Raw genomic sequence first — 15,553 nt, 5'->3', positions numbered from 1 at the left:
CCTAGGATATATTAATTTTCATGAAATATTTTCAGTGTTGGTTTTACAGTAAGTGAGAAAAGTCCCTAATTTAATCCATTGGCCATATTGAAAGACTTTATTTTCATCAAAAAATCATTTGTTTTATTGACAGTTTTATTTTCTGTTGGGGTATAAAGGTTAACAGTTACTTTGATTTGGCTCTTTGAAGAGTGAAAGGTCTGAAGATAAATGAATATGTACAAAATCTCATACAGAGCTTTATTTACACAGCAGTAAAGAAATCTAGTTTTAAAATAAAGTTCAGTGCTTGAGATAATTCAGTATAAAGCCTACAGCAAGCTGTATCTGGTGGATAAATGTCTAGAATGCAAAGTGAATTTGCGTGATTGGGAACCATCTGGCAGATATTGGCCCTGAAATTACATCCAGCAGTCAGACGCCCACACTTGCCTCTAACCCCAGTACCGGAGTCCACACTTCTCTTTGTTGGATGTTTCAACATCACCTTCTGCTTTCAAGCAGGCCTGACCTTCAGCAGAGAGGCTCACAACAGGGCCTTGATGAATGCTGTCATGTGTTGGGGGTGGGGATTCAAGGAAATAACTGACAAACCTTAGTGGCTGGTTAAGCCATGCCCCAATTTAGTCAACTGTCAAACCTGTCAAAAACTTTAAAAGTTTCTCTATCTTGATGTTCAGAGCCATTCATAAACATTATAAAACAATTTTTAAAAATGTAAACTTTTTAAAACGATATAAAAATTAAGTTTTAAAAGATAATTTTAAAATATCAAATATACTTAAAATCGAATAAAAATACATAGTCTGAAAGAGTTAAAGAATACATTAACCACAGGTTACATTTAACCCCCTCAGCCATTCTCAGTGGAGAAGTTTTACTGCTGCAGGGTCTAACCTGGTACAGATAGTCAGACTAATTCCAGCATAAGTGGTAGGAAATTGCTGCAATTTTGTACTTACTGCTGGATTCCACAAGGAGTCCAATGTCAGACTGTATTCTTACAAAACAGCTGATATTAACTTAGGAACTTTTGCATTCGTAGCAAATCCCAAAGTTGCTATCAGTTACTCGGAGAAATATTGGCAGTTTGAGAGGTAAACACTGAGATTGTGCTGCAAAATCTGCACCACTAATTATTATGGTACCATTGCCAATAAAGCATATTGGGAAAAGGCACCTTTGAATTGGTTGGAAAATGCCCTAACTGAATTAAATGCTCTAACTGTGTCAAGCACTGATGTTTAATGCAAAGCCCCGATTATCGTTTGGAGTTCCATTTCATTTAAACAGGCCGTTTGCTGTTTATGATCTAAGTACGCGTGACCTCCATTAAGCACAACCTTCCCCATGCCATTTGTTAATTAAATGCAGGCCTCTTGACATCTTTAAGAGGTAATCAATTTTTATGGTTTGCATTAATGTACCTATTTAATAATTGATGTTAATTTCAGTGCTGAATGAGGTGAGGCAAGCTAATTTTACACTGAGGTGTAGATTATGAAGGAGAAAAGACAGGACTGAAATGAGCTTTGTTTAGTTTGATAAGTAGTTCTGCGTGTTGTGGGTCTATAGGTACAGATGAAAATTTTGGCAGGTGAAATACTGCTTTTCATATAATGATTGGTGGCGGAAGTCCAAAATTATTGCTTTAAGGACCAAAGAAAAATTGATTATTTGTAACATTTCTTTCTAGTATGCCGCCTTGTTAATCCTAGCACTGCAAACATTTCCATGGTGTTCCAGGTTGATCCAGGAAAAGACATGCCTGACTGGGAATGAAAATAGATGCTCCCTTATCAGTTTTCTTACCAGTGACCTTTCTGAAAAGCATGAGTGAAGGTTACATTGAGACTGGGACTTCAGTTTCGGATATGAGCTGCTGTGTCACATTTGTTTGCATTTTAATGAATTTTCACTCTTCCCTTAGATTTCTGCCACCTATTCTTGCTCTCCCCCGCAAAATTCAATCTCCATTACCGCTGTTTGGGTCTTGAATATAGGTCCACAAATGCTGGGACTCCTCCAGTTTATTCCAGTTGGCATTTTTCCTGTTTGAGCATGGCTGTGTATGTAGGCGGGCTACCCAGCTGTGCAATCCTCATTTAAAAGGCTTGAGTGCCTCTTTATGCAATTACCATAAGTAGAGAAGTGCAGGGATAACTTGATGTCAACGAACTAATCCTACTCAACTCCCTCATCTAGGAAACTCAGACTAACTGCAATGCCCCACTAAACTCATCTGGCATGAACTGAACCAGGGTCTGCTTTTGGTAAGAGTCTATTAGTAGCACATTTCTGTGGAGCAGTCATTCAATAGGCCAACATTTTAACCCATATATCATTGATCAATTGACCCAGTAATATACCAATGGCCCTATAACTGGGGTACAGCTGTCTTTGTTGTGGCATAGTAGCTTCATCATCATTGTAATGGTCCATGTCAGTTGAAAGCAATTCCATATTACAGCGGTAGCCCCAGGGACAGGAACTTAATTCCTTTGGTTTATGATTATCGCTGCAGAGAAGAAAAAATGATAGGAATATTATAGGTTTAACACGGTACTGCTATAAATCAGGATATTGGTAATGCTGTGGTATCAATTTTTAATAAACCTTTTGCCTGAGCCATTTTTCAGTTTAGTTTCCATTGTTCTCAGAATATGCACTCAGTTTAACAGAGCCCTACTTCACTGCAAAACCTCAAATTTAAAAACCCTTTATGAAGGAGCAATATTATCTAGTAAACTGTACATATCAAGTTCTTTGTGGGGTAAATGGAAAAAATCATCCATCTATGTCTGTACCTATATTGTGACTGTGTTCAGGAATTGTGAGATGACCAATTGTATTGTGAATTGTAAAGCAGTAAGAGGCAAAACCTTTCTTGGGCACTACGTGGAGAAGTAGAAGTTGCTTAGGTACTGAGAGCATGGGTCGAAGGAGAGGCTTTTAAAACAAGCAAACTAACTTGGAAGTAATTATACTGTGTTGTATTTTAAAAGTGCTGGAAGAACTGTTCGGCACTGCCTCAAGACTGAGTTCAGGGACTCTGTCTGACTCTGCAGACTTCTAGTGGAGGCAGAATCGTGGTGCTGCCAACATATTCCTCTGCTGTTGAATTTATTCTTTTTGCACTGACGGGTATACTTGGCAGCTTGAAATATATTCAGAAGTGACTGAATATATTTCAAGCTGCCAAGTATTCTATATGCACAGATATGCAGGGTTTGTATTTGTAAGTGTCAGTCTGGCTAGCTCATTACCCAAGGCTGGACGAAGGTTGTCATAGGAGCTTTCATTGGTGTGTGTACTGCTACTACTTAGCAAGTTCCTCAGGATTAAGACAGACTTTCTTCAACTCCAGGGCAGGCAGGTGGGTAGTTTGTGAGGTGGTGCACTCCTGCTGCTGCTTACACAGGGCTTCTGCATGTTCTTGTTGCGTGGCCCTAAGATTCTCAATGCTATCCTAAATGCCCTTGGAATTGGGAAAGCTGATTTGATCCATCTGTCTCAGTTTCCTTCCACTTTTTTCCACTGGTTTAACATATTCAAAGACACTGTTGAGAGCCTGGACATGCAAATATTTCAATTATCTGCTGGGATCTCTCCCACAGATCCTTAGCCAAAAAAAAGAGGTAGGCAGAATGGTGGAGTCCTATCATTTATTAATTTCACCAATTCGGCAAACTCGTGGAGATAGCCATGTCCAGAACCAAACCTGGAGAAAGAGGGCAAGAACAAGTTTTTTGGCAATCCAATACAGCAGGTCCTTGCTCAACATTGCACTTGGCTTCCTATAAATGGCAACTTTAAGCATGGCAACAATAAATGGATCCTTTTCCGGGGCTGAGGCCTCAGTCAGGATACAGTTAGGTGGCTGGACTGGGATGTGCAGAGGTCTGGAAGTCAGAGGGCATTATCTCTTAATTCATTAATCATCTTAAATTTCCTTTATCTGGGATAAGGTGAGCCTGCCTATGATATTTTCACAGTTTGCCGGGTTGCGAAGTTAATGTCTACAGGCATACTATTGCATGGAAGTAGCTTTTCTTGCCTTCATAGATTTCTTGCGTTGAAGGATTTCTAGTCAAATGGCAGGACAGATTAGACTGCTTGCTGTTACATGACAGCACTCTGTATTCGTCCACAATAAAAGAGTAAGTCAGATGAACAGAAATCTAATCCCACTTTCACATGTGGACTGTAGGTTTCCACACTGTTGCATTTAGTTGCCCAGGTGAACGCAGGCAAACTAATTTTAATTCTGGGGTGGTGGTTATTGATGAGGCTTGAATTATTGGGCACTTCCAGCTGCCCTGACAAGGCAGGGTGGCCTGCCTTCTCGGACAGTTGTAAGCAGATTAAAAAGTTTTAAATGAGGGAAAAGATTTTTGGCAGCCAGGGGTATTAATGGCACAGTGGTTCTACAGGTAATGCAGCTATTTCACAACTCCAGCGACCTGGTTTTGATTCTGACCTCGGGTGATATCTGTGTAAACTTTGCACATTCTCCATGTAATATTTCGGGTTTAATCTGGGCTCTCGTGTTTCCTCTATATCCAATGATGTGTTGGCCAAAGACTGCGTTCAGGTGGTTCATGTGGCCTGGTTGTTGGGTTAGTTAGCTACTGTAAATTACCCTGGTGTATGTGAGTTATGGGAAAATTGGGGAGCAAGGTGGTTAGTGGACCTGTGTGTGGGTAAATTATAGGGAAATGTGGGGAATGAGATTGATGAGCTAGCATAGACAATGGGCTGAATGGCCACCTCCTACACCATACAGAAATATGAAAGGAGCCTCTTAAAATATAAGATATGAAAATTCAGGGTTATGGAGCCAAGTAGGATGGCAATTGGAACTCAGGTACAAGTTGGTTATAACCTGGTACAGGTTTGAGGAGCTGATTGGCTTACACTTCCTTCCGAAGTTTCGATGATTTCCATTTGTAAAAGACATGAGCAGACCAGTTTGATTTATCTTAACTTTTACTTCCACAACTTTTTAAACTGGTTACACTGCTAAGTTCCACTGGTAGAATTCAAGCATTTATTCTTTGGGTTATTTGGCGGCACGGTAGCGTAGTCATTAACGCGACACTATTACAGCACCAGCGATCGGGGTTCGATTCCCATCGCTGTCTGTAAGGAGTTTGTACATTCTCCCCATGTCTGCGTCGGTTTCCTCCGGGTGCTCTGGTTTCCTCCCACATTGCAAAGACATACGGGTAGGTTAATTTGGGTTTAAAATGGGTGGCATGGACTCGTTGAGCCGGAAGGGCCTGTTACCATGCTGTAAATAAATTTTTTTAAAAAATTTAAAATTATTTCGGGCTCTGGATTATTAGTCTAGTAATTTAGCCAGTACAATGCCATACCCCTCAGTTCATGGATTTTACTGCTAAAGGTGCAACAAATTAGATATATGCATGATTGCTTGTGTAACATCAAATCAAATGGAATGGAAGATTTTAAAATAATGCAAATTCACTTCCGGCGGATTATAAAAATAGCTTGGTGGTTGAGTTGTGGAGCATTATAGGGAGAATGGCATAAGCAAATATTCAAGTAAAATAGCAAGGGGGAAATTAGAAAATGTGTTAAACTTGTGCTAATGTAGGATGAGGCAAGTTGAAGGGTGGCAAAGTGAAATGAGCTGGAATGCACTAGAGTTGATACCGCCTCAAGTGGCTGAAGAGCCGCCTTTTGTGCTGTTACCATTTTGTGACACCATGAACAGTTTCCCTTAAGTTCCTAAAGGACACTTGAGCACTGGCTTGACCATAGAACGGTACAGCACAATACAGGCCCTTTGGCCCACCACGTTGTGCCGACCTTTAAACCTCGTCTAAGACTATCTAACCCCTTCCTCCCACATATCCCCCTATTTTAAATTCCTCCATATGCTTATCTAACAATCTCTTGAATTCGACCAACGTACCTGCCTTCACCATCACCTCAGGCAGCGCATTCCATGCCCCAACCACTCTCTGGGTAAAAAACCTCCCTCTGATATCTCCCTTAAACTTCCCACCCATTACTTTAAAGCCATGCCCTTTTGTATTGGGCATTGGTGCCCTGGGAAAGAGGCGCTGGCTGTCTACTCTATCTATTCCTCACTTTTTAAATATTCTTTCTTCAATGTTACGACAGTACAAATATGTTCCTGTGATGCTTTAAAATTGTAATTAAACTTAAACTGCTAGCAAGCATGCATTCCTTCTTGAATGTAGCATTGACTCTTCAAGCTTGATCTTCCTTCATGGAACTGCCTACTGTCAGAAACAACAATGCAAAGTGAAAACAGTGATGACAGTGCCAACCAATAGAGGCAGCAGGATGCTCCATGAGGTGAAGGTTTTGACAAGCACCTGCAACCTTTGTATGCTAATAGGGATAAACATAAGCAGTGATCAGCTGTGGCACCAACATTCAATCTCTCATTTTACACAGTGCATGCCAGAGACAGTTTGCAGCCTGTTTAGCTAGGTTGGCAATTAAATTTTTTATATTGCTGCTTGACTTGGACTTTCTTGAACTTGAGCAACTAAGCTTGTGCCAGTCTTGCTGGTGCCCAGTTATCTATTATCACCGAATCATCCGGTAGGATAAACAGGACAGACTTGGCTTGAGACCTAATGATTTGCACGCTTCTGGTGCATTTTGCTTAATCTAATGTGTAAATAGATGCCTCCTGTGCTATATTTCTGTACTTTTTTAATGTAATGAAATTGGGTAATTTGGAAGTTCTGCTGAATGCTAAAGAGAGGTAGTTCGACTCTCTTGTTGCATGTATTCATTTGCTGGCACTCTGTATGTTACTTGCTAATGATCAATCTAAGCCTGAATATTGTCCTTGTCTTTCTATATATGGGTGTGAATTTGTGGATTTAAGGAGTTGCAAATGGAACAGAAAACTGTATGATTATCATATATTATCTTCATTCTCACTTTGTAATGAAGGGAAGGCCCTTGATGAAGCAGCTGAAATGATTGAGCCTGGGTCAGTTCCCTAAGAAAATCTTGTAATAATATTCTGGGACTGAGATGGTTGACCTCATGATAATGCAACCATCTTCCTCAGTGCTAACTATGATTCCAGTCAGTGGGAAGTTTTTCCCTCAATTCCCTTATTTACATTTTATTGTGACTACTTGCTATTGCACTCAGCCAAGTGCTACTTGCATCTTGCATCACCTCTTTTGCATATGTTTGGGCCAAGGCTGTTATGAAGTGTGAAGCCACAATGAGCAACAGTGAGAAGGTTATTGATGCAATTTGATAATGTTATCAATGAGATGTACCATCGCTTTATTGATGATTAAGAGTAAGCTAATGGTGCAATAGTTGGCCAAATTGGATAAATCCTGAATCTTGTGGACTGGGCATGGTTGGGTGATTTTCCACTTTGTTAGTTGATTGCAATGCTATACTTGTCCTAGCATATTCTGGCAAGAAGCATGACCAGGTCTAGTGCAGGAATCTTTGACACTAAAGCCAGAATATTATTGAATCCAACAACCTTTACCGTAACCAGTGCATTCATCTGTTGATGTCACATGGAGTGACTCAAATTGCCTGAAGTCTGGCTTCTCTGCTAACAGTGACCTTGCAAGTGGGCTGACATATATCCACTTGGCATTTCTTGCTAAAAGTTACAAATGCTTCAGCCTTGACTTTTGCATTTGTGCTGGGGTTGGTCTTCATTGAGGAAAGGGATATTCACGAATTTTACCTCACTTTTTATTAATTGTCCACCATCATTGGATGCATCAGGAGTGTGAAACCTTCCTCTGATCCAGTAGCTTGGAATTGTACCAATTAGCTCTGTCTATAACAGACTGCTTTTGTTACACCATGGTGCTTTCACCGGATCACAGCTTGTGGCTGTGCATTAGGGACAATGATAGGTGTAAATGATGATATGGAGGTTTTTCCCATGCGTTATTTCTCTCAATACCTGCTGGAGACCAATACTGGCAGCTGTGCCCTTTAGGACTCTGTCAACTTGGTTACTGATCTTGCCACTGAGCCATTCTTGATGATGGAGATTGAAGTCCTTCACCCAGAGAACATTCTGTGATTACAGAAGTACATTGATATGAAAAACAGCTGTATCATTTGAGGTGTCCGGTTTTTATTTCAAATCCAAAGAAAGTAAAGTGAGGTAAGGTGAGCTGTCTCCATTTCAAAGACTGCCTCGACTGCTTTGGTACACTTCATTAGCAGTTTGACTCCAGTCTGATGCAGAGATGTCCAAATATTGTTTTATTTTGTCTCCTTTTTTAAAAACTAATGAAAACTTCAAAAATTTGGGAACATTTTTAATGTTCTGTAAAATTGTAGTTCCTGTCGTCCTATTGGTTGCAGGGGAGCAAGTTGTTGGCAGCTGACATCCTGGTTTTGGATTAGTAAGTACAATATGCCTGGGGCTTATTATGGAATAATTCATAGCAGTAGTAGAGTTAGTTTTAAAGGATGCAGAAAATGGTATGTGCACAATGGGAATTGTAACCATATCTTTTACACTAAAATTTTCAGTGCAGTCATCGTAAGAGACAAAGCACATCTGGGCAGGAAGAAAAACTATAGAGAGAGTGAGATAGTGATCTGAATACAGAGGATAAACAACTGCACAAAATCAAAACAGATCAAGACACAGCATGCATAAATTCAGAGAATATGGCGCCAAGGAGATCAGAGGATAAACCAAGAGGGAAAAAAAAATTTTGTTAATGTAACCAGAGCTGACATCAGAAGTTTTGACTTGGGTGCAAAGGCCTTGCGTTTTCTAAATATATTGAAGTATAAAGCTTTGGGCAGGAATAAGACACAGAGAATGGCTTGCAATATAGTTTAAGGTTTGCATCTGAAAATTGAGAGGATTTTATTGTTCATTTTCTTTTTTTTTAAATAAATTGATCTGTAGCTGATCACGTCCTCTTTAGGCAATCCTTCAGAGCTGAGGATCACTTGCTTGCACTCTGGTTCTGGAGTGGCTGATGTGGAACTTGAGTCTCTGCCACAGGTGGGGGAGAAGGTTCTTGATGAACTTCCTCTGCTGTTTAACCTGGGCTTCTGTCTGCACCCAACAGATGGAATCTAGGTTCTCAATGCTATCTGACTGCTCCTTCTCAGTTCTGAGTGGTAATGGGCCAAGGATTCCCATGGATCAGTGGGGAAGTTGCACTTTTTCAAGGAGCTGTTGAGAAAGTCTTTAAATCATTTGCTCTGTAGAATATCTGTTTTTGGAGCCTGGCATTGGCCATTTCAATGATATGGCCTACCCATCAGAGCTAACTGAGTGCAATTTCTGGGTATGTTGGCTTGGGTGAGAACATTGACATTGGTTTGCTTATCCTCCCAGTCGTTTGGAGAATTTTGCAAAGACTACATTAGTAATGCCTATCCTGTGCTTTGAGATGACTGCTGTGTTGGCAGACCATGTTTCAGAAATGTGGAGGCTGGTGCTAACTGCTGCGTGGTGGACTATGAGCTTTGTGCCAGGCTTAAGGGATTGATCTTTACTCTTTTTCGGAGAAGGCCAAAGGATGGTCAAGTGCACGGAAGGTGAGGGTTAATTTTATCATCAATGTCTGCTTTCTTTGAAAGATGGCTCCTGAGATATGGGAAGTAGGTTCGCATTTTCCATTCTTCTGCTGAAGACCTTTTTATTGTGTTGTACAATGGGAGCAGGTTGTTAGAGGACCTTCACTTATGGATTTTAAATGTAAGGCCTATTCTCTCGAATGCTTCAGAGAATGAGTTGACAATGACCTGGAGCTTGGCCTACTGTTATGTATATGAAGCGTCTGGGAGGAAGAGAGTTACCTGGATGTTTTGCTCCAGGAGGCAGTCACCCCCTTGGATTAAATATTTTAGAAATGAATGTAGATGGGGACAGGAGGCTGTGACTGTAGGTGAGACAAGTACAGGGATCCAGGAGGTAGTATTACAAGAGCCTCTATACTTGTACCTGTTCCTCCTGCCCTTAAAGCTAAGTGTAGGGACTACGGGAAGGCAAGCATACTGACTGCCACTATATAGTGCATGCAGCTGATCCAGTGGAGACAGTTTTTTAAAAACAAAAAAGGGTGGCTATAGTAGGGGACAGTATGGTCTCTGCAGCCAAGAGCATGAGACCCGAATTCTGTGATGCCTACTGGTGCCAGGGTAAGGGACATCTTTGCGCTAGGAAGGAACTTGGTGAGAGGTGAGAAGATTCAGGCACCACGATCCATGTAGGTAACAGGGCTATAGGTAGGGCTAAGAAAAAGATTTCTGCTGATAGTTGAGGATCTAGGGTCTAATTTAAAAAGCAGAACCCCAAAACTTAATCTCTGGATTACTACCTGGGCCACGAACAGACTGTGGGTTAATGAGATCAGGGAGATGAATGTATAACTCAGAGAAAAGTGCAGGAGAAGCAGGTTTTGACTTGTAGGGTACTGGGATTAGTATTGGGGAAAGAGAGAGCCTAATTGTTTTTGTGTCATAAAGTCTGTCTATCTCCTTTGTAAATGCATTCAGTAACTTGGCTTCACAAGCTTTTGAGGTCCAACTGCATCTGAACCATGATGTGACCAGAGAGAGAAATTTTTTCACTCAGAATGTGGTGTTTCTGCAGAATTGTCTACCTCAGAAGGTTGTGGAGGCCAAGCCATTGAATATATTTTGGATGGAGATCGATGTATAGGCACAGCAGGCATCAAGAGTTGTGAGAACAGAACAGGAATATGGCATTGAGATGGTGGATAAGCCATGGTCATATCAAGCAGGTTTGAAAGGCTGAATTGCCTACTCTTGCTCCTTTTTCCATGTATTTTACTGTTGTTGGTATACTGCAGTTCCATTATGGAACTTGAGTGACCTTGGTTCTGGAGTGGATGTGACATAGATTGAACATTTTCTCATTTGTTCTGCGGATTAGCTCCACTCCAGGGGGAAGCTTGTAGGAGGTGAGCTGAAGTATTGCAGTGAAAAAATTTGAAAATAAAATGTTGGGGAGATGGTTCAGCCTTGCTTGACACCAGTTTACACAGAGGTTTGGTCTGTTGTGAACCAATTAAGATCACAGTTTGCATGCCATCATATGATATATCTAAAGGTGAATTTCTGTGGGTGGCCTAATTTGAGAAAGATGCTGCACAGTAGTTGCTAACTAAACAACCACTGTCATTTACCAACATTAGTAAAGTTGCTGTGTATGTCTAATCATTTCTTTTGACTCTCTCAAGATGGTGTCTAAAATTAAGAGGTGTGAAAGTATTTTCTAGGTTTTATCAGATTTCTGCAGTTTCAGTGGTCTATTTAAGGTCTGACTATTATGGAATTGGGTTTTCCGGAATGATTTTCACCTTATCGCTCCAGGTTCCAGATGATTTTCAACTGCCTCCATTTTTATTCTTCTAACCTTGTTTCCTGCTCTTTATAGTGACCTGTGCCTGCTTCTTTTAATCATGACTTTGCCCTCTGAACATGTTCAAAACCCTTATCCAACAGTCTCGACCTGAAACTTTGACTGTCCATTTCCCTCTGCAGATGCTGCCTGACCCATTGAGTTCCTCCAGCATCTTGTTTGTTGCTATATTTTCCTGCATCCGCAGTCTCTTGTGTCTCTACTAAATACTGACATTCATTATGCTGTTCAGAATCGCTCCTCCAGACAACAGCTTTTTGGTAGCAGTGCATTTCCATTGTCAGCAACCATACAGTACTGTGCCTGCAGCACATCAGATTGGTTATCATCTATTCTGATTATGTTGATTCGCCCATAAGTCTTTGGAAAGCTATTAAGTCCAGAGATCCTCTTTATTGTAACATACAATGAAGAAGTAAGAGAGTGACTATTGTGCTCTAGAACTGATCTGCTCATTTAATCAAAATGGCTACATTCTCTTTCCCTTCAATGAGCACATTAATTCATCCTTATGCACTGTAGTGTCTGTAGACACTTTCTGCTGATGCTTGTTAAGGCAAATAACAGAAGTAGAGCTATCAAGTGAGCACCTTATTGAAGGCAGAAAGCTCTTAACTAAACAGTAAGACTAGCATAACAATAGATCAAAGTCACATCACGTGGCACAGCATGTTCTTAAGGATGCCTTGGACTACATATGCTGTATACCGTTAATCTATCACCGATTAAAGTGCTTTTAATGAGATTGAATAAAAACAGCATCCATTTGGCGGAACTGTCAAGAGGTAGATAGTTTTTTGACAGATCCAAAGCTCCCAAATATTTGCATTTTTTCTTGTAAGCATCTGCTGTAACTTGAGTGTTTCTGCTTTAGTCTTTGGACTTCTCGATTGGCCTGGTTGGGGCATAACTTCTTCCTGCCCTGGACATCGTTGTTGCTATAAGGGAGGACTGATGCTACCTTTCCAGTCCTCATGGGACACTGCTAAAAAAAAATTGGTGGAATTCTTAATTAGACTGGGTAATCAAGGATAAAAGTATGATTAAATTGGTGGCCCAGATTAATGTCATGATCTGGGCACCAGACAAGTTCTACTTTGCATATTTTTTTAAAAGCAGACTACTTGCAAGTATGTTGGTATGGGGGTGGGCTGTAGAGAGCAAGTTCACTCTCTGTCGTCCTCCTCTAACACCACCTGCATCTTGCCATTCCTTTTTCATAGTCTCTTGGCTCCCGATCATGGATGATTTCCTGAATGCAACTATGGTAGCATGGATCACTGTGACTAGCGTCCAGAACAGATAACATGTTCTTTGTTTTTGAGAATTTTGGTGTAATTAATGGTGGCGTCTTGTCCGATGGATACATCTCAGTACTGATGCAACTGCTCCTCCCCTCAAAAGAGTTCAGCGAGATGTTCTGAGTGATGCAGTGTGATTACTCAGTACATTGGAGAACATTTGGAACTCTGTTGTAGCTGTAGTACCACGGAGCTCTGATATGCAAGATCAAAGTAAGGCAAAAACCACATTAAACAAAACATGCAGAAAGCAAATGATGTCATTTCCTCGTCATACTGTTTTGTCTGGAAATTTGAAAATGCTTAAAGAAAGCAAGATTAAGTTGATGCACTAAACATTCATTCACTAATATCATCAATAGTAATTTTCAAATGTTGAGCATTCTGTTTGTTTTGTCATTGCTGTTTTACTGTGATTGGACATATTGAGTCTTGTGACCAGTAATATCCTTGGATTCCTTTCGATTTCATATTTTGATATTTCAATGCCACATACGGTGCTGATCTCTTCCAGAAAGTTGAGTGCAAAAGTGTGTTCACCATGAAGATGAGAACTCCCTCATTTCCCCCATCTCATCCGCCCAAAAGGAAATAACTGTTCAAAAGAGTTTCTCTGATTGCTCTCGATGTCAGCAGAAGCAGGAAGAATTGACGGCCTTACGATTTTTACAGAACAAACGTGCAGCACGTGCTCTGGCTGCATTGGCTGCATTCCTTTGTGTTAGAAACTTAATATTCAGAGTAGCTGTACAAAAATGTGTGACATCAATAAAGCTGCGAATTTTATCAAAATAAACTTTGGAAACTAGTCCCATATGTTCGGCCTTTCAGAAGCCCTACCCGTCGTAATGAGTTTCAACTCCAGATATTTAAAAGGAAAGGGAAATGACAACACGTGCAGACTGATCTTCAGAAGCAGAACAGAAAATCTGATAAATGTAAAGATGCAGTCGTTTAGGACAAATATCACACCTGGAACAAGTTTAGAGGTCAGGAGTGGGGCTGTGCAAGTTGTTAAATGATTTCTTTTGACTTGTGTTTGCTCCCCACCCCCTCTCCTCACCCCACCCACCCTCCCTCCTCCCCTGCGTCTACTAATGATTATAATAAATGTTCTGTCGTAGCTGTGCTGGAGTAGGCTCCTTGAGAGATGATTTCAAGTACTTCAGCTGCACCTCGTGGTTTAATCAGTAGTGTTGTTCCCTTCCTGCAGCACTAAACACGTTATAATATTCATTATAACCACATTGTTATTGCTTGGTCAGAAACTAGAGCAGAGCAAGTTGATACAAATACCAGGAACAGATGTCAGGCAGTTACTGATTTATGTCAATGAAGGAGTAAAACTCTCCAAAGCAAACACAGTAACCTTCACTTGTATTAGTAGTCGTGTTCAGAACACTCTCATTCTCTCTCTCTTTTGCTCACGCTCCCTCTCTCTCTTTTCTCTTTCGCTTTCTGCTGTAAATGTCAAATCCGCTTAAGCAGGGTGACTGTGACTCAAGCTGACATTGTGATTTACGGCTGAATGCACGCCACACTAGAACCACTGGCATACAGACAAGACTCTCTGCTGCTGCTGGCACCCATGCGCACTGCAGGTCTGGGTCTTATGACTTCTGCTGTCCTTAGGAAGCAGAGGTGGAGCATAACACAGGATGTGCAGATTAATGGCAGATTCTGAAGAGTTGGTGAAGCAGATTTCCTTCCCCGGCCTGTGTTGGTCTAACAGCTGTACTTTTCTTTGGCTTTTTTAAAATATAGTGATTTAGGTGTGAATGTTTCAGCTTGGACACATTTTTTTATTCAGTAAGTCTCTGAGGCCTGTGAAGGTATGTAGCTATTGGGTAGTTGCGTTTTTGTGGGGAGGGTGGAGGGGGGTGCAAATGTGTATAGAGCTTTATTACTCAGCTTGTACAATTTAGGCCTCGCTATCTTCCAGTTCTCTTTTAAGTTTTACTTTGTTTGCTGTGGTTGCTGTAGTTGGCTGATGAAAATTAATTTTTGTCTTGTGAAAAAAACAGATGTTATACTTATTAGGTTATGAGTTATAGGACTGTGTCACGTTTTACTTGGTTTCTTGGTTGGATTTAATTTTTTGAAGTTTTTGTAAATTAACATTTAAGCTGAAGCAACTTTCTTGAGAAATACTTTTATTGTCTGTCAAAGTCCATGAACTCCACTAATAGTTGTGCAGTACTTTTAGTCATAGATTAAGATTTGCACAGTGTTGTGGAAGAAAATGTATAAGCTAAATATTGTGCTGTATTTCTGGGCACGTATGGGTTTTTAGAGCTTAAAAGGAGAGAATATTTAATTCAGACTAATCATTTTATCACATTGGGAGGATTTGGTAATATGCCATATCTAGAACGGCAAATTGGGCTACTGTCTGTTTCAATCAGCAGCTCTCAATGTGTTGTCCATTACAGTAAATTCACCATTCTCCCACTGGGAAGGATACTCAAACAGGTACTGGTTGGAAATGGGGTAAGACAATGCTTTTCAAACCTGCAAGACTGTCCAGTAATATTGGTGAATTTATCCTGTAACGATTTGTATTATTAGGTTTGTAAAATAGTATATCAACTTTTAAGAATGGTAACTTGCACTGGACTGTCCGATGCATGGTTTTGACTTGAAACGTCGACAACTCCTTCCCCCATCCCTTTTAGATGCTGCTCAAAGGGCTGAGTTCCTCCCGCAGATTATTTGTTGCTCTAGATTCCAGCATCTGCAGTCTCTTGTGTCTCTGTCTGATTATCAATCTTTTGCTCTGTGTTAAATAAATTTAAAAAATGATCTTAAGCTGAAGTAGTTATATGGATCCCTT

At 40.5% G+C, this 15,553-nt stretch overlaps 1 protein-coding gene across 8 annotated transcripts in view; it reads left to right on the top strand.

The window, feature by feature from the left end:
- raraa (retinoic acid receptor, alpha a) overlaps window positions 1-15,553 on the top strand; it is a 500,456-nt gene that overhangs the window by 132,709 nt on the left and 352,194 nt on the right. For 2 of the 8 annotated variants that reach the window (XR_007958175.1, XM_052038426.1), the window contains exon 1: window positions 14,406-14,552. The exons of 3 other annotated variants lie outside the window; for them this stretch is intronic. Coding sequence is in view for 1 of the 5 variants with exons in the window: in XM_052038437.1 (XP_051894397.1) it covers window positions 14,499-14,552 (54 nt within the window). In the remaining 4 variants the exon portion in view is untranslated. Of the gene's footprint in view, window positions 1-14,374; window positions 14,553-15,553 lie in introns of those variants that run through there. 3 more of the 8 variants (XM_052038437.1, XM_052038434.1, XM_052038431.1) reach the window with 3 other exon arrangements.

The sequence above is a fragment of the Pristis pectinata genome, chromosome 25 (assembly GCF_009764475.1).
Source record: "Pristis pectinata isolate sPriPec2 chromosome 25, sPriPec2.1.pri, whole genome shotgun sequence".
In the NCBI taxonomy this organism is placed as follows: domain Eukaryota; kingdom Metazoa; phylum Chordata; class Chondrichthyes; order Rhinopristiformes; family Pristidae; genus Pristis; species Pristis pectinata.
This window is presented reverse-complemented; position numbering and strand designations above follow the sequence as displayed.